The 23,045-nt window shown below is 40.1% G+C and overlaps 3 protein-coding genes across 3 annotated transcripts; 2 read left to right on the top strand and 1 right to left on the bottom strand.

Moving 5' to 3' along the window:
- Positions 1 to 291: 291 nt before the first annotated feature.
- Positions 292 to 6,380, top strand: LOC141600567 (tyrosine-protein phosphatase RLPH2-like). Its single transcript, XM_074420810.1, has 4 exons — positions 292 to 908; positions 4,880 to 4,947; positions 5,345 to 5,524; positions 5,827 to 6,380. Exons 1-4 carry the CDS (start codon positions 377 to 379, stop codon positions 5,992 to 5,994), a joined length of 948 nt encoding a protein of 315 aa, XP_074276911.1. The 5' UTR covers positions 292 to 376; the 3' UTR covers positions 5,995 to 6,380.
- LOC141600563 (uncharacterized) lies at positions 2,810 to 4,873 on the bottom strand. The gene is made up of 2 exons (XM_074420806.1): positions 3,432 to 4,873; positions 2,810 to 3,191 (listed from the first exon to the last, which is right to left on the bottom strand). Exons 1-2 carry the CDS (start codon positions 4,582 to 4,584, stop codon positions 3,136 to 3,138), a joined length of 1,209 nt encoding a protein of 402 aa, XP_074276907.1. The 5' UTR covers positions 4,585 to 4,873; the 3' UTR covers positions 2,810 to 3,135.
- Positions 6,381 to 7,522: 1,142 nt separating the features above from the next.
- LOC141600556 (1,4-alpha-glucan-branching enzyme 2-2, chloroplastic/amyloplastic-like) lies at positions 7,523 to 22,251 on the top strand. Its single transcript, XM_074420802.1, has 22 exons — positions 7,523 to 7,740; positions 9,183 to 9,334; positions 9,623 to 9,867; positions 10,219 to 10,317; positions 10,541 to 10,583; positions 15,713 to 15,772; positions 16,172 to 16,252; positions 17,212 to 17,328; positions 17,432 to 17,515; positions 17,711 to 17,832; positions 17,907 to 18,026; positions 18,606 to 18,735; positions 18,827 to 18,937; positions 19,207 to 19,335; positions 19,453 to 19,556; positions 20,053 to 20,197; positions 20,348 to 20,495; positions 20,601 to 20,701; positions 21,003 to 21,080; positions 21,216 to 21,371; positions 21,598 to 21,672; positions 21,843 to 22,251. Exons 1-22 carry the CDS (start codon positions 7,605 to 7,607, stop codon positions 21,948 to 21,950), a joined length of 2,544 nt encoding a protein of 847 aa, XP_074276903.1. The 5' UTR covers positions 7,523 to 7,604; the 3' UTR covers positions 21,951 to 22,251.
- Positions 22,252 to 23,045: the final 794 nt, after the last annotated feature.

Here is a 23,045-nt window from a genome sequence, read left to right as displayed (position 1 = left end):
AAGGCCAACGACTGAAATAACCTTATCAATAGGTGTCCGACACGTTTTGGCATGTGTCCGAGAAGTGTCGGTGTCCGACACGAAGCCAGACACGAGACGACTGATTAAGAGAAGTGTGCGTGCTACCTAGCTGGTAAACATGGTCTTTTAAAATTGTACGGAAAAAAGTTGGATATTTCAGACAAAATATCGTGCATTTTCCTTTTTAACTTTTTCCATTTGGAAGATATTCGATATACCTAAACGGGACATTTGGCGCCATATACTCTTCATAATTTGACACATCAAATTCCAATTATACCCTTCACACCCAAAATGCACCAATTTACCATCCACAATTGCAACAATAATCCCCAAAATTGCTTCCTTTAAAAAAATGAGTGATAAAAAACCAGTAGAAGAAGAAATTGAAAAACTAGTGATATGCATAGGAGACATCCATGGATTCTACAAAAAGCTCCAAACTTTATGGTCAAATCTTCAATCCCAAACAAACCCAATTCAATTCAACAACGCATTAATCATATTCCTCGGTGATTACTGCGACAGAGGTCCGGATACTAAACGGGTCATCGAGTTCCTTCTCCAATTACCCGTAAAATACCCGGATCAAACCCATGTGTTTTTGGCGGGTAATCATGATCTTGCTTTTGCCGGGTTCGTCGGGGTTTTACCGGAGCCGTTAAACGGGTTAGGGTTTCAGGCCGGGTGGGAGGAGTATGCGCAAAGTGAGGAGAGGGAAGGGTGGTATAATGGTGAAGGGTTTGAGAATATGTATTTGCAAGGGAGGAGATGGGGTGGGAAGATTAAGGTTAAGTTTAATAGTGTTAAGGGTGTTGATTATCAGGGTTCTATTTATGATGCTGCTCCTACTTTTCAATCTTATGGTGTCCCGCATGGCTCTTCTGGTATGTTACAGTTTCGATTCGATATTATGTTAATATTGTGTAAAATGGATGTTTCTATTTTCGATGGAGCCAACGATTCGTTCTTTTTTGGTCCTGGATTATGATGGAATGATGGAAAGTAGCTTACTAAACTGTTGCGCTTCTTTTTATTGTGAAGTAGCCGTTATTGGACGTGGTTGTTGACTCAATTTTTTATCTTGAGTCATTTAGGGTGTGTTTGGATTGAAGGATTTTGAGGGAAAAGAAAGGGAGGGAGAGTAGAGGATTTAAAATCCCTTGTTTGGATAGCAAATGGAGGGGGAGAGAAATGGAGGGGGATAGAAATGGAGGGATCCAATTTCCCTCCTCCAAGCCTAATCAAAATCTCTCCACAATAGGCAAGATTTGGAGGGAAATTGTCTCCAAACACCCATACTCCATTCCCCCTCCCGTTCCCTTATCACCCTTTCCCTTCCCTCTTTCTCCCTTTCTCTCCACTTTTGCTATCCAAACACACCCTTAGGGTGTGTTTGGATTGAGGGATTTAGAGGGAAAAGAAAGGGAGGGAGAGTAGAGTATTTAAAATCCCTTGTTTGGATAACAAATGAGGTTGGGGGGAAATGGAGGGAGAGAGATTTGGAGGGATCCAATTTCCCTCCTCCAAGCCTAATCAAAATCTCTTCACAATAGGCAAGATTTGGAGGGAAATTGTATCCAAACATCTACACTACATTCCCCCTCCCCTTCCCTTCTCTCCCTTTCCCTTATTAGAAAATTAGAAACAACCTCTTTGTGTTGATACTTGCTAGCATAAGGATAAGGGTAAGACTGCGTACATCCAAACTTCCTACCCTCAATTGGAGGAGTCCTTGACTTGTTGAGGCACTAGGGTAATGTTGCTGTATTGTGTAATGCGGATCTATGCAGAAGGTCATGACCCATTTGAGTGGAAAATAGTTGCCTAAAAATATTAGCTTTAAAGGAAGTTTGTGTAAGGCGGTATTATACAAGAATTTGTGTTTGATTTTGCTGGGTTTATGATGGTTTGCGTTATTTTTGTTGATACATGATGAGCTTGCAACTGTGAGGTGAATTGCAAATTGGTTGTTGTTGTGGTTTGTTGGATTAAATGTTTATTGTGTTGTGATACTTGAAGTACTGTTCTTTGCTTTTGTTTGAAATTTTAGGGTTTTATTGCTTTGATTGGATGTCGCATGGGGTTCGTTTGTTAAGAAGATTTAAATAAGTTGGGTTGGTGGTGATGGAGAGAAGGTTAACTGGAATTATTTTGACAATGACACCATGGTTTGTTGGTGTAGTAGCACTTATACGATGCAATTATTGACCCAATTTTCATTTTAGACTATCTGAAAATATGGTCGTCATCTCACAAGTAAGCTTATGTGCATTACACCCCTTCTCCATCATTTAGGGGGGAGCCCTTTAGGTAATGGGATTGCTCTTGCTTTTGAATGCTATATTGTGCCCCGTGGCTCTTCTGGTATATGTTTGGGGATTACATTGAACTTTTTTGGAGTTGTTATGTTTTGCATTTTTTTGACGATTCATGATGAGTTGCAAAGGTATGGTTAGTATATCTAAGACAGCTACTGAGGAAAGTTTGGAACAGAATGAAAACGGGCCCTGACGCTAATTTGTGGGGACGATTGGCTGACATGTTTGGTTAACAGGCGCACCCAAAGACTCGAAGATGGGTATAGTGAGGTTTTTGAGGAAAATAACCGACGTGGGAGAGCGGTTGTGGAGAAGTTTGGTGGGTAAAATATTATGGAGATAGACAACAGTTGAACAGTGTGAAGGGCCGCAACCCAACACTTTGTTCTCGAATTCGGGACCCATATCACATTGGAAAAATGGAAACTTGTAATGGCACAATTAAATTGCGTACGAACATAAGCATGAAATTGGATGAATTTAGCAAACACTTCAAATGTAGCTCGTAATGGATAAACTCACACAAAGGTGATGTCCACAAATCACTATAATTTCAAATGGCAATTAAGTACCGAGAATTGCATTCAGCAAAAGGTAAACGACGATGTTTACTATTCTGACAAGAATGACATAAAGAAGAATTTTTTTTCTTTAATACAATCTATACTAGAGCATTGCCTAAGATAATCTATGACGACAATGCCACACGTCAGAAGTGAGTGCAGCAAGAGGTGGGGACAAGGCATGTTTAGATGACGTAGGGCTGGTGGACACGGGATACAGCTGGCCGTGGCTATTGCTCCTCAAAATCGTATTGCTCCTCAGTATCGTAGTTCCAGTCCGAAGGTCCTTAACAGAAAAACCAACAAAGGTCAAATTTTTCGACAGACACATTACTGTCCCTTGTAAATTGACGCACAAAAATCAAATTTTTGGTTACATTTGGGGTGTGGAGGACGCGTTTTAAGTGAAGGCTACGGCTAAGGAGGTCAATTCGGGTGTTACCCGATCCCCGAACTGGAATTTGCATACCACTGCCTACATAAATAGAATCGATGGAACTATTATGTAAAGGGTGAGTAAGTGTACCTGCATCGGAAGTCAAGTGAGAGGAGTCCCCGGTGTCCATAAACCACTGTCCATCACCTTGTTCTACGGATGTGGCCTGAAACTCACTGTTCAGTCCCATAAGAGCTCCTAGCTCAGTGATGTATGCCTGTGCTTGCTGCTGTCCAGAGCATGGCCGTGAATGAGTAGATTGCGGGCGAGCCTGTGGTGGTGGGAATGGTGAAGGCCATGGTCCATGCCAAGGTTGAACCCACCCGGATGCAGCAGGGTAGGGATACGGTGGAGGGGGTGACGGTCCCATCCATGAGTTGGGGACCCACTGAGCAGTAGGCGAAGAATCAGGGGCAGCAGGGGCCGTGTTTCCACCTTGATTGTTTCGCCCACCCCTGGAGTTTGATCCCCGCTGGCTGTTCATCCGACCGCCATTGCCACGGTGGTTGTTGCACGAAGTTTCCTTCGGCTGCTCTGACCACTTGGATGTGTCTCTGGTGGGGGAGGAAGGGGCAACAAGCACTTCCGCAGAGGAAGGAGTGTCACGAGCAGCCTTCCTGTGTTGCTCTAACTGGAGCATGCGGTGAGCGGTTTCGAAATTGGGAAGGGTTTGATGGATGTATGAGGCAACTGTGTCATAGGAAGGAGGCAGGCCACGCACAAGTTGTAGGACTAGCCGTTGTTCCGTCATGCTGGCATCGACATCCTTCAATTGCCCAGCCAATTCACTAAGCTTTTGACAGTAAGCGTCAAGAGAAGGCATGGATTCAAGCTTTAGGTTATCGAATTCGTGCTCCAGTGCAGCGCTGCTCTGAGACCCCTTGTTATTGAGGAAAATGTTCTTAACACGAGTCCACGCTTGGAGGGCAGTTGAATTGTCCTCGAGAACACGCGCAAGAAGATCATCAGACAAGGTGCCATAGATCCACTGCAATACGTGCGCATCAATTTCAGACCACGACTCGTAAGTCGGGTCAGTGGTGGCTGGTGGTGGGGCACCATTTATGTGGTCCAACACCTTGTAGCCCTTGGCATGAAGGGTGAAAAGCTTGACCCATTGAGCATAAGTAACCTTTGTGCCATCGAGGACTCGAACTTTATGCTGTATGTTTGAGACTGTATAGACGGGATGAAGGTTCGATTTGGTACTGTTGGTGGCTTGTTTGTCTTCCTCGCCGGCCATGTGGAAGGATGGCAGTGCGCGTAGGCAGGTGGGGTGAGGAGGAGTAGGCACACGAACAGGTTGGAGGCAGAAAAAGAAGAGGAGAGAAAAAAAACCTAGACTCTTGATACCATAAAAGATATTGTGAATTAGGGTGATTGGATTAATCTCATATATATAGTGTTTACAATAGGTTTAACTCTATAAAACTAGTGCTAATTACATAACACTGGAAACTAATTACGGGAATGAATAATTTAAATTATTTACATTCTATTACATACCCCTCACCGGCTTTCACATATTTCGTACGCAGAATTGATGAAGGCCGTTCCTGATGACCACAAGAAATTTCTTGCTGATTTGGTGTGGGTCCATGAAGAGGTTTGGCTTAATCCTTCATTTTCTTATTGTTGAAATCTAAGTGTAGGTGTCTTAGCTAGTTATTTCTAAAAATGGCGTTTCTGGTCCCGCCATTGTGCTTAGTTGGTTGGTCACTTGGTCTTGGACTCACATTTTGTTAACGTGAGACCAGTTCTCAGTAGACTAATTCGACGACATATCCTTTGTTACTTCGACTCTTCACATTACCTCGCGTTCCTGTGTCTGACACTCGACATTGGGCACTCAGACATGGATTTGTCACTTGAGCACCTCTATTTAGGCCAATAACATTGAGTATATGAATTTTTTTTTATATAATAGCAACGTAGGTCATATTGTTTAAATATGGACTGAAAAAATTTGGTACTTTGTGATGTGAGACAATTTTTTTCCCCAGGACAATGTAGCTATAGAGACAGCAGAGGGCCGGAAAATCTGTAAATTAATAGCAGTTCATGGTGGTCTTCAACAAGGCAAACCCGTAAATGAGCAACTGAAGCTTTTGAAAGCAAGAGATACAAGCATTTCAAAGGTGGAGTGTCTAAGTGGCAGGAAAACCGTCTGGGATATGCCAGAGGTACTGATAGTCGCTTGTTTACGCCTCTTTCTAAATCCTACTCCCTATGTCCCAATCATTTGTTTACCTTTGAATAAAATATGAGTGAGGATCCTCTTCCATTACCTCAAAAAGTAATGGATGGTCCATTACTCCTAATACACCATTATAAAATTATTATACTCTCTTCACCTCATCAAAACACTTCACCCCTCGCAAAGAATATAAAAAGGTACGTAAACGAATGATTGGGACTGAGGTAGTATATCACAGAAATCAGTATGTCAAACTGGTTTTAGTTACTGATCTGTCATTATCCTCAGGAATTGAAAGCAAGCTCAACTATTGTGGTTAGTGGTCACCATGGAAAGCTTCATATTGATGGTCTCAGATTGATAATCGATGAAGGCGGTGGCTACACAGACAGACCGGTCGCTGCCATCATTCTGCCATATATGAAAATTGTCCGGGATACTGACTGCGAAAATTGAGCACATTACCCCCATAGGTCCCATTACTTGGACTTGTCTAGTTTAACCGAGGTCTCAAGTTCGAAACCTGGGAATGCAACAGTTTCTCACACCAAATGACTGAATCCATGGAATGCGGTTAGTTGAAAGAAGGTTTTTACCTGGAAGTGAAAAAGTTTCTATTTATGGTAAGGTGCTGAAGGACATGAAACATGAGTCATAAACATATACTGTACCGGTGGCCCTCGGTATCAACCCGATTGTCTTCCACTCATGTGATCAATTCATCTTTTCATTTACTCATGTGAGGGCCTACTTAATTTTTCCATTCTCAGAATTAAATATCTTTAATACAACCCTGTCAAACTATCTTCTTGTTCACTACTGCTCAATTGCCATGCTTAAAACTTTACTGTGCTCTGATTTTGCTAGGGGTAAGTATGCTGGTAAAATATAGGGGCGCTTTAATTACGACCATTTTTTCTTTTGTCCAGTTTGAAAGGAATAACGGATATAATGTCGCGGGTATTGTTGCAGTTTTTTACTGGTTGGATTCGACTTAGGCCAGCCTTTATGACCTAGTTAGTGTACATTTGTACTAACGTGACAATGCGACTCTTACCCCTACCAATTTCATTAATTTTGAAGTCTGTATGAATATGATACGCAACGCTTGGGCGAAATTCAAAAGCTACGTAGTCATTGCTCACTGAGTAGGTTGAAAAAACAAACCAATGGTTTAAACATTGAAGCAATAGAAGAAAATTAGCTCGAACTAAACCGTGGGTTTATAGTCTTATACAACCCATTGTATTATGTGCGGCCGATGATCTGTTTCGGACCCATTGCATTATGTGCTGCTGATGATTACTGTTTCGGTTGATTGCACGAGACCGTCTTATACGACCCATTGTATTTCATTATTTTGTGTTCTGCACGAAATGACGCTTTTAAATAACGAATAAGATCACATTGTGCCGTAAGGGTTTATGCAATGGAAAAGATCCATCTTGTGACATACATGTACGTAAACAACATAATTCCCCTAACAAAACATGAGTGGTTGAGGTCATAGTGAATCAGAAAACACCCAAAAACAAAGCGTACAATTTGTGTCTATATAAAGTGAAGAATCAACGGATGAATGAAGAAATGAAGAGTACTTTAGTCAGAAGATGTGTTGGGGTGTGGGACCCTACCCAGAAATGTTACATGCAAATATGCAATCTACGCAGCAAACGTTTCAACAAATAGTACGTGTACAACCGTCATATACTCGTATGGTGCGAGTGTGACGGACAAACAATAACCACTTTTTGATAAACAGTGATCATTTTACGTTTTCAATATAAAATGATCACTTTGAAGTGGTCGCACCATCTTATAGTATAACTTGCGTTCAGCAAATGTTTTCGTGCTTCACTTCCGTGTGTTTGGCATTTTCCTGGTATTATACTACAACTGTCAGCATTCACTCTTGTTACTGACTGTTATATCACTCACTCAATCACCCTTTTTTCCCTTTTATTGTTGCTGTTTTCTTCTATTTCATTCATTCTTTTTCTTTTAAAAAATTGTGCAGAAATCTTTGTGAAAAACTAGAGAAATTTTAATAGAGATATAAGGGGGAAATGGTGTGTACATTGTCAGGAATTGCATTGCCTTCTTCTGTTCCTTATGTTCATCAGCTTTCCGGGTCGAATTTATTTGGCAGTATCAGAAGTTCTTCCCTTCCTTTCTTTCTTAACAGCAATGTAAACAACACTAGTAAGTCCTTTCTTTCTTGTATTTTTTTAGCTTTTATGATTTAGTTGTTTTTTTTTTTGAATTTGCATGCTGTGATTATACTGAGCAGTATAACTCAAAAAAAATTGTGAAAAGTTCGGATTTTGATGCTCATTTTGATATGGGCTTCAGAAGTAACTGTAAAATGTAATGTGGGATTGATTTCCTATTGATGCTGGTGGATGGTAATCTTTTTTTCAGATGATATAGTCCAGTAGCTTGTCAAAGGCATGCATTTTGATGTTCACTTGTCAGAAAATGGTCCAACATTAGTTGAAAGTTCGAATTATAATACTCATGATAGGCACGAAAGATGATGTCATTTTGGAAATTGTTATAGAGGTTTTGGGGAGCTCGTGTGTACATCTTGATGACCATGCTTAATTGAAATAGTTTTCGTGTTTTTATTTGTTCAGTTGCTTTACGGCTTCAGAATATCGATAATAGAAATAACTTCAAACAGTGTAGTTTTATTGTTTGGGTGCACTCGCGTCAGTGATCTGTAAGTTTTGTAGTAGTGTGCTTTGGAGCCGAAAAAAAAAAAACTTCCACAATGGGACAAGTCGACTGAGTCAAGATATCAGGATTCTACTTTGAATGTAAAATCATTGTTGTTTGAATTTGAACAATCACAAGCACTTTTGGTTCAGAAGTGCCGAGAGTTAATTAACATCTTTGTTGGCAAACATAAAGAAGGATGTAGCATACAGCATATGGTTTGCAAACAGTTGAAATATATCTAGAGGTCACTTTGAGGAAAAATCATAGTTCCATACGTTTAGAGTCTTTGAGGCACATGTGTAATGTTGTTGAACACGTCTAGAAGTCTGTAACTCTGTACTGGTGATTGCCTGAATCTTTGCGGGATTCATTTTGGACGGCTGACTAGCTAAGCACTAAGACCATTGAGGCTCGTTGACTAAATGGTGTATATAATCACCTAAAGTGATGTTGCAAAAGTTGTTGGTTTCGAGTCCTAAACTTGATGAGGACGTGAGGCGCCTGATTGTAGGTGCAAGAAGCTCTTCTCCTGTTAAGTGATCGACAATTACTCAATTAGTAACTGACGTGAGTGCATTTTTTGGCAGACTGTTATTTTAGCCATGGTATCGAAACCAATTTGATTATTTTAGTCTTGATCCCAAATTTTCTTGTCGCGGTCTAATTGTGGTCGTTGTGCCATTAACTGATAAACATGGTCAATAATGGATTAACAGCTAAAAATGTGACCACGATGTGATGCATTTATAACATGGTCCTGTGGTTGTCTTTTCGTGCTTAGGCATATTCTGTAAACTTTAACCCCTGTGGCCTTGTTGTTTGGCCTGCCACTTGTCCTGTTAACAGATGCTATGCTACTCCATGTAAACCTTTTTGCTGTTTGTTACCACTTCTTAACTTCTAATAATTGGCCTGTTTTCCAGGGAAGATCTTTGCTCAAAAGTCCTCGTATGATCCTGATTCTCTGTCAGCAACACTGGCTGAATCTCAAAAAGTACTTGTTCCTGGTGGTGAGGTTGAAGGTCCCTCATTTGATGATACTATGGAATCTAATCCAGTCATCAACGACCTAGAGGTAACGAATATCTCCCACTTTAATCCCAGCTGTTTAGAACTGAATGCCAGTCCGGTCTCAGGGTCATTTGCAGATAACATTATGACTCTGAATGTCGCCAATTTTTGTTTATTGGCTATAATAATAAATCAATAGCTCTGATTGTTTTGTTCACGGCTATCTTGCTCGCGTAAGTAAATTTTGAGGTGCGGTTGTACCAAAAAAAATTCCTTGCAGATGTTCAAACTTTTTTCCTTTAATTTCAAAGTCCCTTTACATTTTGTTTCTCACTGTTTGTGCTCTTTACAGGGCGTCCACACTTTAGATGTACATAGAATGAAAGCTGATCAGACTAGCAAGGGAGAAAAGGAACATCTAAAAGCCAATGTTGTGGTTGAGGAACAGCAAGATTTTGAGGCTGGCTCTTCTATTCCTCAAGTGACAGCAGTGAGAAATTATGTGTCCAAAAGAGAGATTCCTCCAACTGGTGATGGGCAGAGAATATATGAAATTGATTCACGTTTGAAAAATCACCGTACTCACCTTGATTACCGGTAAGATTGCTACCTTGCTGTGCTGCTTTTACGGCACTCGTGACATGTTTCGGATTCCTTCCTTGATTCCGCTTTGAAAATCAGGATAGTTTCTTCTTTATTTTGACAGGAATATTATCAATACTGCTTGCACTAGTTAAAATTTTCTTACCCTCTAAAATAAAAGATCATAACTTTGTCCTTGTCCTGTACTCAACAACATTTGACTACAAACAAACCAATGCCTTAACTATTATTACATATATATCCTCTGATAGCTTTATAATCAATTTTTTTTTTTTTTTTTTTTTTTTTTTTTTTTTTTTTTTTTGGAAAACTAAATGTCATATTTGATTGCGACTCTTTCTGCAGCTATTCAATGTACAGGAGATTGCGCGAAGAAATTAACAGATTTGAAGGTAGCCTGGAGGCATTTTCTCGTGGATATGAAAAACTGGGTTTCACCCGCAGGTAAAGATCCATTCTGCTTGGAGCATATGTGATACATACGACTTATAAAGCCAGAAAGAAATGCATGATAATGACTTTTTTTGGCCTCGACATTAGTCAACTTTGTCTCTGTAGACCTGTCACCTGTCCATGATACGAATGGGTCAAATCACCTAGGCAGCTTATCACAAAGTGAAGATTCCTATAGTTCCTGTTTCTAATATTGTCAATTATGATTTTGCAGTGAAACAGGGATAACATATAGAGAATGGGCCCCGGGAGCAACGGTTAGTGTTCTTTATGTGTCTCATAACCGAATATTCCTAGCATTTTCGATAATTTTTAAGTGTATATTATAAGAAAGATAAATATATTGAATGAATGTATATTACAATGAGCTATGATACATGGTATATATAGGAGAGGAAGAACCTAATTAAGGAGAATATACATAGCTTATTCTAGAGGATATAATATTGCTATATGTACAATAGAATCATATCTTTAATATTTGTTCCTATTTACTTGTTTATATGATTTGATATGGGTATATTGTTAATACGCCCCCGCAAGATGGACGTCGGAGGGAGAAGGCCAATCTTGTCTCGTAGTTCCAGAAAGCAGCGTTTGAGCAGGGGTTTGGTTAGAGCATCTGCCAGCTGGTCTTTGCTTGCGACATGTTGAATTCGAATGTGTCCTTGGTGGAGGTGTTCCCGGACGAAGTGAAAAGATAAGGCCATATGCTTCATTCGTGAGTGGAAGACCGGGTTTTTGGCATAAAGAGTGGTCGACATGTTATCACAAAGTAGAGTGCGGGAGGTTTCGTGATGACTATGTTGAGTTCGGCGAGTAGATTGCGTAGCGAGAGAACCTCGGTGGGTGACGGTTTGCTAAGGCTCGAAACTCGGCCCGGTAGTAGATAGGGCAAGGCCACGTTGCTTTTTAGAAGACCGGGAGATCGGAGTCCGACCAAGATATATGATGTAGCCTGTTGTGGAAATATAATTATCTTTGTCACCGACAAAATCGGCATCGCAAAATGCATGAAGACAGAGAGGAGTGGTGCGATAGAGTTGAATGCCATAGGATTGAGTCCCTTGAAGATAGCGGAGGAGGCGTTTGGCGCGGACGGTGGGTGGAAGTAGGGTGATGTAGAAATTGTGCTAAGCGATTGACCGTGAAAGCAATGTCAGGTCGAGTGAGAGAGAGATATTGAAGGCTCCCAACTATGGTTCGATAGTCGGAGTGGTCTTGGATTGGTTTATTGTCTTCACGACAGAGGTGCACATCCGTAGCAATAGGGGTTGTAGTTGGTTTGGCATCGGCCATTTTATGCTTGACAAGTAAGTCATGTATGTATTTAGCTTGGTTAAGATGAAGACCAAGATTGTTAGGGGTGACTTCAATGCCTAGAAAGTAGGACAATGGACCAAGGTCCTTAATAGAAAAGCGATTTGAGAGGTTGTTAATAAATTGTTGTAATTGATGTTGGTTTGGGCCAGTAATGATAATGTCATCGACATAGACGAGCATGTAGATACAGGTAGTTTTGTTATTAATAATAAATAATGAAGGGTCCGATATTGATTGACGAAAACCATAGGTAATAAGGTATGACTTAAGCTCGGTGTACCACGCTCTTGGAGCTTGTTTTAAGCCGTAGATTGCCTTTTGTAATTTGCAAACATATTCAGGTTTCGAAGCATCAACAAATCCTTGTGGTTGGGCCATGTATACATCATCAGTCAGTGTGCCTTGGAGGAACGCATTATTGACATCGAGCTGACGTAAGGACCAGGACTTGGTGACGGCAAGCGAGAGAATTAAGCGAACAGTTGTGGGTTTTACGACCGGACTGAATGTCTCTGTATAATCTATACCCGGACGTTGGTGAAAGCCTTTGGCAACGAGGCGTGCCTTGTGTTGTTTTAGTGAGCCATCGGGGTTGTATTTGATTCGATAGACCCACTTACATCCAATGACATTTTGAGACGATTGTTTTGGGACTAATGTCCAAGTTTGGTTGCGTTCGAGAGCCTGAAATTCATCTTGCATAGCATTTCGCCATTGAGGAGAAAGGAGGGCTTGTTTGACCGTGGTTGGGAGTGAGTTGGTTGTAGCGGAAGCAAGTGCGAGGTTGGCGTATTTAGGATTGGGTTTTCGTATATTATTAGCAAGCCGAGTGACAATGTTGTGTTGTGGCGGAGGTGGGTGAGGCTCGGGTACAGCCGTGCCCAGAGGGGAATGAAGAGGAGTAGAGTTGCAGTTGGGGGTGTTGTCGGTGGAGGGAATGGACGGTGAGGTGGTGGATGTGGAAGGAGGAATGGGACGGCGTGTATAGACATGGGTGATAGGCGGTCGTGGTCGAGGTATAGGGGTAGTGGGTTTGTCGTTGGGTGAGGTGGCAGGTGATGTGGCAGGTGGGTCTGCCCGTAGGACAGGAATAATAAGACGGCACCAATCATCGGGATTAGTATTGGTGTTGTCATCAGTGGATGGTGTGGTGTTGAGGAGACGTGTGTAAGGGTATTCATCTTCAACAAATTTGACATGGCGAGAGGTATAAAGGCGATTTGTTTTGGGTTCAAGACAGTGAAATGCACTTTGAGTGGTTGAATATCCGACAAAGATGCAAGGAACGGAACGATAATCAAGTTTATGGTTTGTATAGGGTCGCAACCATGGGTAACATAAACATCCAAAATTGTGTAACTTGGTATAATTAGGAGGAACATGGAAAAGCATGGAGTACGGGTTTTGTCCATGTAGTGTAGATGTTGGTAATCTATTAATTAAATAGGTTGCCGTACTAAAGGCGAACGGCCAAAATGTTGTAGGTAGCTTTGCGTGAGAGAGGAGAGCTAGACCGGTTTCAACAATGTGACGGTGTCGGCGCTCAGCATACCCATTGTGTTCAGGGGTATGTGGTGGAGAAGTGAAGTGACTTATACCATTGTCAAGTAAGTATGGGGTTAGTTTCTGAAATTCACCTCCGTTATCGGAGAAAAATTGTCTTACGGGTTTTCGGAAAAAATTTTCAACAAGAGCCTTGAATCTAACGAAGACCTGCATGGTTTCGGATTTTCGTTTTAACGGAAAAAGCCATATGTATTTGCTAAAATGGTCAACGAAAATAACATAATACTTATAATTTTCGCGAGAGTGTACCGGGCTTGTCCATAAATCCGAAAAAATAAGGTCAAGTGGGGCGTTTGTTTTAAACGATGAAGTCGCAAAAGGCAGTTTTGTGCTTTTGCTAATGAGACACGATTCACAGGTTGAGTAATTAGCAATATTAAAAGGTAAATGTTTATTGATAATTCGTATTACATCATGATTCGGATGACCTAATCTATGATGCCACGAGAGAGGAGTTGAGCCTTTCTTTGTAAAGCGAGGACGGTTGGTGGTGACGGACTCAACTCGTAAATGCCATTCCTAGCTCGGCTACTGGAGTATTGTTGCTCCGTCAAGATTTCCTTAATAACAAACGAGGTTGATGAGAAAACGACATATGCATTATTATCTCTACATAATCGAGAGATTGATAAAATATTGCGCGAAATTTGCGGGACATGTAAAACATTATTTAATTTAAGAGAAGAAAGGGTGAAATTACCTATATTAGCAATGTCTAAAGCAGAACCATCACCAATAATAAGATCGTCTTGACCAAAGTAGGGCGAGTGGAAGGCGAGGGTGTCGAGGTCGTGTGTGACATGGTGGGATGCTCCACTGTCGAGCAAGTAATTAGGGTGGGGTTGGCGACACCGAGAGAGCGGCGTGGGCTTGTGGTTGAGGCGGCGGGTTTGTGGCTCGGGAAAGACAATGGTGGGGAAGAGTTTGCGAAACAGAGGACGATCCGCAATGACATGGCCTACCTGTCGACACCACCGGCGGCCTTTGAAGGGTCGTGGGTTCGGGTTAGTGGTAGGTTGTTGGTGGGATTGATAGTGGGGTGAGGAGTTGGTGTTGTGGTGATAACGGTTGGGTTGGTCGGTTGTTGCTTTGTCTGTGGTTGTTGTAGTGGTCTCGGTTTTGGCGGTAAGCCGGGTTGGCAGTGGGTTGAAAAATATTGGTTTCAGATTGTTGAGGTTGTTGTTTGAGAAGGAGTTCATGAGACAGTAGTTTCTCATGGAGTGCTTCGAATGATATAGGGTTGTCTCGAGCACGGACCGTATCTAAGACGGGTTTATAAAGTTTGTAATCAAGGCCTCGTAAAACCTTGGACACAATATCTTCGGGATCGAGAACCTTGCCCATTAAAGCAAGTTGGTCGATACATGCTTTAATGGAGTTCATATAGTCAGTGATCGACTGATCGGTGGTTTTGACTATCGACTCAAGACGGTCTTTTATTTGTAATATGTGTGCACGCGAAGGGTTTGCGTAGGTTTGTGCGAGGATGTCCCAGGCCTCTTTCGAGGTTTTGGCCCGGACTATTAGGGCTTGGACAGCCGAGGATAGGGTCCCCATAAGGGCACCTAAAATCAAGCCATCTTGTTTAAGCCATGTAAAATAAGATGGGTTTGGTTTTTCAACTTTGTCATCACCGACGATAGTCGGAGATGGAGCAGGATAGGATCCGTCAAGGAAACCAAGGAGACTATAGCCAAACAGTATATGGGTAAGTTGGAAATGCCATGAAGTGTAGTTCATGGGGTCGAGTTTCACGCAGTGGTTAAGGTTCAAAGAGGTGAGAGGTGCTGCAGCATCGTGAGGATTGCTGATGGTGGTTTCTTGTGAGTTAGTCATGGTGGAGGCGGGTGGGTATTTGTTTTGTGGGAGGCGTTTGAAGGTGGCTCGGCGGGGTTGCAAAGGGTTTTTGGAGGATCGTTTGAAGCTCCTAGATACCATATAAGAAAGATAAATATATTGAATGAATGTATATTACAATGAGCTATGATACATGGTATATATAGGAGAGGAAGAACCTAATTAAGGAGAATATACATAGCTTATTCTAGAGGATATAATATTGCTATATGTACAATAGAATCATATCTTTAATATTTGTTCCTATTTACTTGTTTATATGATTTGATATGGGTATATTGTTAATATATATATCTATAGTGCAGCATAGAAGCCTTTTTCTAGCATGTATGTTATGGTGTGATCACAAATAGATTCTTCAAGAACTTAAAAGATCTGAGAACTATCCAATCTTCTAGGTCAAAATTTTGAAATATCACTTTTTGGAGGGGGTGCTGGTATTTGGAGTAAAATGCTTATTTGCTGGTTATTGCCTAAGAAATAACCACAGACATGCATACATACCATAAAACCTTCATAAAATTGGAATGACTGCTTCCTTCTTTCTTTTATTTTGTTGTTTTAGAATTTGAGTAACTTACCTGAATATTTCTCTTTCGTTCCCTTTGCGAGGTTTACTCACTGTGATGCATTTTTTCAGACGGCATCATTAATTGGAGATTTCAACAACTGGAACCCGAATGCTGATGTCATGACTCGGGTATGTTCTTCATTTCACCTTTCATGTATTGACTGGTTGTTACATAATTTATTACTCCGTAATACATTATGCTGTTGACATGTTACTTTTCTCGGTAAATTTCCTTGCTTGATATCTATAAAAATTCTGTATTGAAAATATTTTAATCCAAGATCAAGCTACCAAACTTTTCCATGGTTTCCCTTGGGCACCTGTATTATAGTATGCTGATTGCTGAGTAACTATTTCTCATAATTTCGTACACAATTCACTACCGTTTCTGTGAAAATTGGTTGAGGTGGTGCTCTAGTGGTTATTTCAGTGCCGCTTTTTTTGCTTTTTCCTATCATTTTGCAGTATTTGCACCTGGTGGGGTATCCTAAACATTTGCAACTTACACCATTGTTTACTTCTATGCAGAATGAATTTGGCGTTTGGGAGATCTTTTTGCCGAATAGTGCTGATGGTTCACCAGCTATTCCCCATGGCTCACGTGTAAAGGTAAAGTAAGGGAAATTTATATTTACGTTGCAGACAACGAACATTACGGGGCATAAATTTTTCGCATCATCTAGGTGTCTTATTAAATCTTGCATGGATCTTTGATGGAGCTACCCGACTTCCTCTATAAGAAGATTAAGAACACTAATCATTACGTAGTATATGTCAAAAAGGTAATTAACGTCCTACTGTTTGGGAGTTATCGCCTGATGAAGTTGCTAATAGATGAACCATCTCAACCAAAACCTTAAGGTGATGATTGAGGCTCAACTGTTATAGTTATTCCTATTACGCTCCCTCACTCAAATGCCCGTTGGGCTTGAAGAGTGGTTAGTTGTGCACCGGCTCCCCCGTACCGTGTGCTGGGTTTCCACTTCGAGTTTTTGAGGAGTTTTGAGGTTGCCAGGATTTGAACCCGTGACCTTCGGTCACACTGGCTCTGATACCATGATAGATGAACCATCTCAACCATCACCTTAAGGTTTTGGTCGAGATGGTTCATCTATCAGTTGCCAGCAACCAGATATAAATTGCTAGATAGAGTAATATTTTCCACTATAAATATAATTTGTAACTGACTTAATGCTTTTGCCTACATGAGAGTATATAACTTGCTTTTGACTAATTAACATTATTTTTATTTTTGAGTTTCAATTAATTAACTTTCTTATAGTTCACACTCCATATTAAATTTTACCTTGTGCTAATGGTCACTGATCTTGATTATGTGTGACGCGTCTTTTTATTTTTAGTTCTTCGTTCTCTTGTTTTCTCTGAAATCACTTCTCGCGTTTTCCTTCTAGTTTTTTTTTTTTTTTTTTTTTCAATGTGCTTTTATGTGAGTGCCTTCAGTTATTTATTCTCGAATGTAGTGGACTACTCATTAGTGAGTCTGAATGTGTTTGATAAGTTATCTGAGCGCGTTTGTGTATTAAATTTTCAAATATCTGCATCTGTAGATTCGTATGGATACTCCTTCCGGGATCAAAGACTCCATTCCAGCTTGGATCAAATTTGCTGTACAGCCACCTGGTGAAATCCCGTACGATGGGATATATTATGATCCGCCAGATGAGGTATAAATGTCTAGTTTAAGTAGCTTCTGCTTCATTATACGTATCCATATGACTGCCCTTTGGTTTCTTTCTAATCGTATAATCCCGGCTGGTTATTTGACAGGAGAAGTACGTTTTCAAACATCCTCAGCCCAATAGACCAAAATCACTAAGGATTTATGAGTGCCACATTGGCATGAGTAGTACGGTGTGCATTTCTCCTATTCCACTATCGAGATGGCTTCCTACAGTTCACTGTTTCCAAAGCTTCATTGACTGGAATATGTGTATTCTATTGTTTCTCCGGACGTCATTGAAGCTTTGGAATTCGTACAGTGTCTTTCCAGCGTTTTATGGGTTCCCTGGTCATGTCATGCTATGATGTCTTCGCTTTGGTATTCAGGAACCCAAGATTAATACATATGCCAATTTTAGAGATGACGTGCTTCCGAGAATAAAAAAGCTGGGCTACAATGCCGTTCAGATAATGGCTATTCAAGAGCACGCTTATTACGCTAGCTTTGGGTATTTCTTATACTTGACTGTTTTTTTTAGTTGTATTGATTTTGTTGCTGAGATATCATACTTTTGTGTCGAAGGTATCATGTGACGAATTTTTTTGCACCGAGTAGCCGTTTTGGTACTCCAGAAGATCTCAAATCGTTGATTGACAAAGCTCATGAGCTCGGTTTAGTTGTTCTTATGGATGTTGTGCACAGGTAATATTCATTTGTGACAATTTGAGCTTGAGTTTGTGAGTGCAAGAGGCATTTGTCAACCCTTTTCTGTATTTCATCGCATTCCTTTCCTGGGTTTATCTTTCTCTGTACGTGTCTGTATGTGTAGCATGACTAGTACTGAACTGTAAAAAAGACAATCTCACGCCTTAATAGGCGTATGCCCCTCTTCTCGAGCAATTGTAGACCCATCAATTGTGCAATAATTTTTGGGGCTCTGGCATTTCCGTATCATGTGTTGTGGTTGATGATAATAACAAGTCTTGTGTTTCAATTTGATCCTAGACATACTTAGAGACCAATCTGTATTTGATAAACTACAGCCTCAAGTGGTTTTGTATTGCTTCTGATGCCTTGACTACTCCCTCTGTCCATGAATAAACTTCGTAATTTTTTTTCATGGATACCAAAAAATGTAAAGCAGGAAGTTTATCATGGACAGATGGATTATTGTTTCTCGGGTGGATTTTGGCATTCTTTGTTACGGATAATTTACCGGCTTCTTTTATCCAGTGGTAAATTGTTGCCTGGACTAGTTCACTGATATTTGCCTAAATGCAGCCATGCATCAAACAATACTCTCGATGGGCTGAACATGTTCGACGGCACTGACAGCCACTACTTCCACTCTGGCCCTCGAGGTTACCATTGGATGTGGGATTCTCGCCTTTTTAATTACGGAAACTGGGAAGTACGTAATATTATGCATCATGAAGGAACACACACATCAAATTCTTGTTCAACATCTACTTCTTGGAAACTAATTTGTCACTTCATTTTAGGTGCTCAGGTATCTTCTCTCTAACGCGAGATGGTGGCTAGAAGAATATAAGTTTGATGGCTTTCGATTTGATGGTGTAACTTCAATGATGTACACACATCATGGACTGCAGGTAACATTTAAATTCTCTCTTGTCCATTGCGGCATGAGTTTGAAACTCAGAATTTCCGGGATAGGGTTGCTTGTCTCCTTGTTTGTTTATGGAAAAAAAGTTTTCTATCTTCATTGTTCAGTATCTTTTGGACATCATGTTCCTATAATCCTATGTTATGCTTGGTTGGGTTTAGTCATAATTTCAAAATGTTCGAAATGCATGAGGATCAAGAACAGGAGCTTTTAATTCTCTAACAAAATCCATCATCACTTTTCCATTGTGTTCAGATGGCATTTACAGGAAATTACGAGGAGTATTTTGGTTTTGCAAGCGATGTTGATGCTGTCATATACTTGATGCTTGTGAATGACATGATTCACGGATTGTACCCCGAGGCCATAAGCATAGGCGAAGATGTATGTAATTTATCATCCTCTCTTTTCTTTTTATTGTCACATAGTGCTATACCTTATTATCCCCATGAATTATCATCAAATACACATTTAACACATCTGATTCCATTATGTGAACAGGTTAGTGGAATGCCAACTTTTTGCCTCCCTACACGAGATGGCGGTGTCGGGTTTGATTATCGTCTTCATATGGCTATTGCTGATAAGTGGATAGAGCTTCTCCAGTATGCTCATTCTAATTTTTTTTCTTCCCTCTCCTCCTTCCTCTTTTTAATGGAAATCATATTAATCAGTGGTTTAAGAGAAGTGACGATATTGACTCTGTTTGACAACCTTGGTTAAAACATGTTATTTCCAAAAAAGACGTGTGACGGTGTGAGTCATGTATGCAACTCAATTTTTGGTGTCTAGAGTTATCGGAACCATAATTACAAACTTACTTATGTCGAAAACAGAAAGCCATATGTTTCAGTTTCAGTTTAGATCTAATTTATTTGGTTGAAAGAACAAGAATATGTGAAATTCTAACTTACCAAAGTCACAACTTATTTTCGATACTTCAACTTTGTCTTTACTACTAACTTCAGTATAAAAAAAGGGGAGAATCTAGATTGTCTTACGAAAGTTTTAATGTTTTCATTAGTGTGTCTATCTATTCTATTTGATTTCAGATTCTAAGAACCGACCAATAATGTTGCTCATTATGTTTGGTTACTATAGATTAAGAGACGAGGATTGGAGAATGGGTGATATTGTTTTCACTCTGACAAACAGAAGGTGGGGTGAAAACTGTGTGTCTTATGCTGAAAGTCATGACCAGGCTCTTGTTGGTGATAAAACAATTGCTTTTTGGTTGATGGACAAGGTTAGAAACAGTTTGTTCTTGCATGGTTGCATTTTTTTGTGGCGTATTTTTTATTTTCCTTGTTCTTCTGTTTGTATATCTGCAAGCTGACGATATTTTAGGTTTATCTGATGAGATAATATCTTTGTTCAAATCTGATAACTTTGTCAGGATATGTATGATTTTATGGCTCTGGATAGACCATCAACTCCACGCATAGATCGTGGAATTGCGCTGCACAAAATGATCAGACTAATTACAATGGCTTTGGGTGGAGAAGGCTATTTGAATTTCATGGGAAATGAATTTGGCCACCCAGGTAATCCTGTCACTCGGGTTTTTGCTTGTATTCAGTATTTGTATAAATCTAGCAGTTTTCTCTCTGGTTGATATAGCTCTGACTTTATTGATATATTCGTGTCAGAATGGATTGATTTTCCTCGATGCGATCAGCGTCTTCCAACTGGTAAATTTGTAACTGGTAACAATAACAGCTATGATAAATGTCGCCGGCGATTTGATCTGGTAAGTTTCCGAGCTCTGCCCAATAGGCTTCATTCTTGGGCGCAATGGTTTTTCTTGGAAGTCTCAGGCATAATGTTAAAAGTGGAGTAAAGGCGAATGATCTTATCAATGTTGACAATAGCTATAGCTGTCACTTAGATTCTAATTTCTTTTGTGGGGGGTTTGGGGAGATCCGTCCACCATGTCTTCCCTATTATGCGTCGATCACACTGTGCGCCTCCCATAGTTTACAGTTTCGGTATTCAATTAGTTGTCTAATTTCTTTTGTGGGCGTTTGGGGAAACCTACTTTTTGTTCTCAGGGAGATGCCGACTACCTAAGATATCATGGACTGCAAGAATTCGATAGGGCAATGCAGCATCTTGAAGGAACGTATGGGGTACGTCTTCCCGTGCTTTTGAAGATGATTAATTCCCTCAGTTATTTTGCCCCTTCTTTTTCTCTGTACTAACAATGACAACCTTATAGTATAATGAAAACAGTAATGTTTTTTACTTTTCTGCATGTTTTGCAGTTCATGACTTCAGAACACCAGTACATATCACGTAAAGATGAAGGTGATAGGATCATAGTCTTTGAAAGGGGGAACCTGGTCTTTGTTTTCAATTTCCATTGGTCGAACAGCTACTTTGATTACCGTGTTGGTTGCTTAAAGCCGGGAAAGTATAAGGTATGTGTCTGAATTTCACTGCTAAATGTCTAGATTTCGACTTTCTTTATTTGTTTTATGAGCTAGAAAATTAAATATGTTGGCTCTTTCAAAATAACGTCTTCCACGTAGTTCAGAACCAATATATGTTCTTTGCTCAGCTTAGTTATAAAGATCATTAATTTCTAACAATCGGAGTAACTTGAATCTATGCTTCAACATCATAGTTTATGATTTTCTCTTGCAGATTGTGTTGGATTCAGACGATTCTCTGTTTGGCGGATTCAACCGACTCGACCACAGTGCAGAATACTTCACATTTGTAAGATTGGACTTTGACTTTCTTTACAACTGTACAAGCTAGTATTTGTTTGCATTTCGTTGACTAGCTCATAGGTACATGCATCCATGATTCAGACGATTCTACGGAAGACTGGATCTGCTGAGTTTTGGCGTACTAAGGTTTAGTAACATGTCAAATTTGATTTACAGGAAGGACATTATGACAACCGGCCCCGCTCCTTCTTAGTGTACACACCTAGCAGGTCTGCTGTCGTGTACGCGTTGGTTGAAGATGAAGTGAAGCCAGCCGAAATTTAACAACCATATATACTTGTGAATTAAAGCCTCGGCAGCTGGCAGTGGTTCTTGTAAATCATGAGAAAACTTGAGTTGTTCTGATTGAATGTCGGAGTTATTGCATTATCGTTAATGGACATGATATCCCGCCTCTTAATGCGAGTTCTGTTGGTAGGTAACTAGGTATCGCAGCCGTACGTATAGGTCAATAGACATAGTACACAACCTAAGTTATCGGGGCTATTACTATGTATGTGAATATGTGATTACATATCATAACCTTTGCGACCGTCTTGAAGAGAATATTATGGTCATTCCAAAATGATGTCATGTTCAATAGTTGATCACTTGATCCGAAAAGTACAAGGACATGGCTTGGAAAGGACATCGTCGTTAGAATTGGTGCTTGGGAGACCAAGCTTGTATCAAACACAGATGCTGAAGCCTCAGAGGGGCGTAGCGAGGTGAGGATTAAGAAGCATCACTGATGCTATGTTACTGAGAATATAGGATGTTTAAACTTGTGTCCCAAAGTAGTAGGGAGTAACTAGTAAGTAGCCTATCAGTGGCTATCACATAGAATAAACTAGTCTTAGATCGAACCTGCCCGAACCCGACAATTTTGGTTTGGTTGAGTGTTAGATTGAAATGAACAGAAGACCAAGATTTGTCATTCTTAAGCATATGATAATTAAAATCTACTCGTAGTTCCCTTAAATCAAAATGACAAATTAATCCAGGAATTGTTTAGCTATTTAAATAATCGCTAATATTGAGTTTACAATCTTCTATCTATATTCTATATATAAATGTATAATAGAGTAATTACTAGAGTACTAGACACGTGACAGCCTCACATTTACTCTTAATACTGATTTTCCCGCTTATTATACCAGGGAATCTTTGGATATTCTTTAATAATAAATTAATATATTCACTAAAAAAACGCCAAATGTGAATGATTTTCCATTTCCTTTTCTGCCAACTATGAAATCTTTTTATAATCTTTATGCTCAATCTGAAAAAATAAAATAAAATTGGAAACTAATCTTTGATCAATCAATAAATTAAATATAAAATTATCTTCCAATCCTACGTAGATAAAAAAAAATGGAG

Source organism: Silene latifolia, chromosome 1 (genome assembly GCF_048544455.1).
Source record: "Silene latifolia isolate original U9 population chromosome 1, ASM4854445v1, whole genome shotgun sequence".
NCBI lineage: Eukaryota > Viridiplantae > Streptophyta > Magnoliopsida > Caryophyllales > Caryophyllaceae > Silene > Silene latifolia.
The sequence above is the reverse complement of the archived record's forward strand: the minus strand, read 5'-3'. Positions and strand labels throughout refer to the sequence as shown.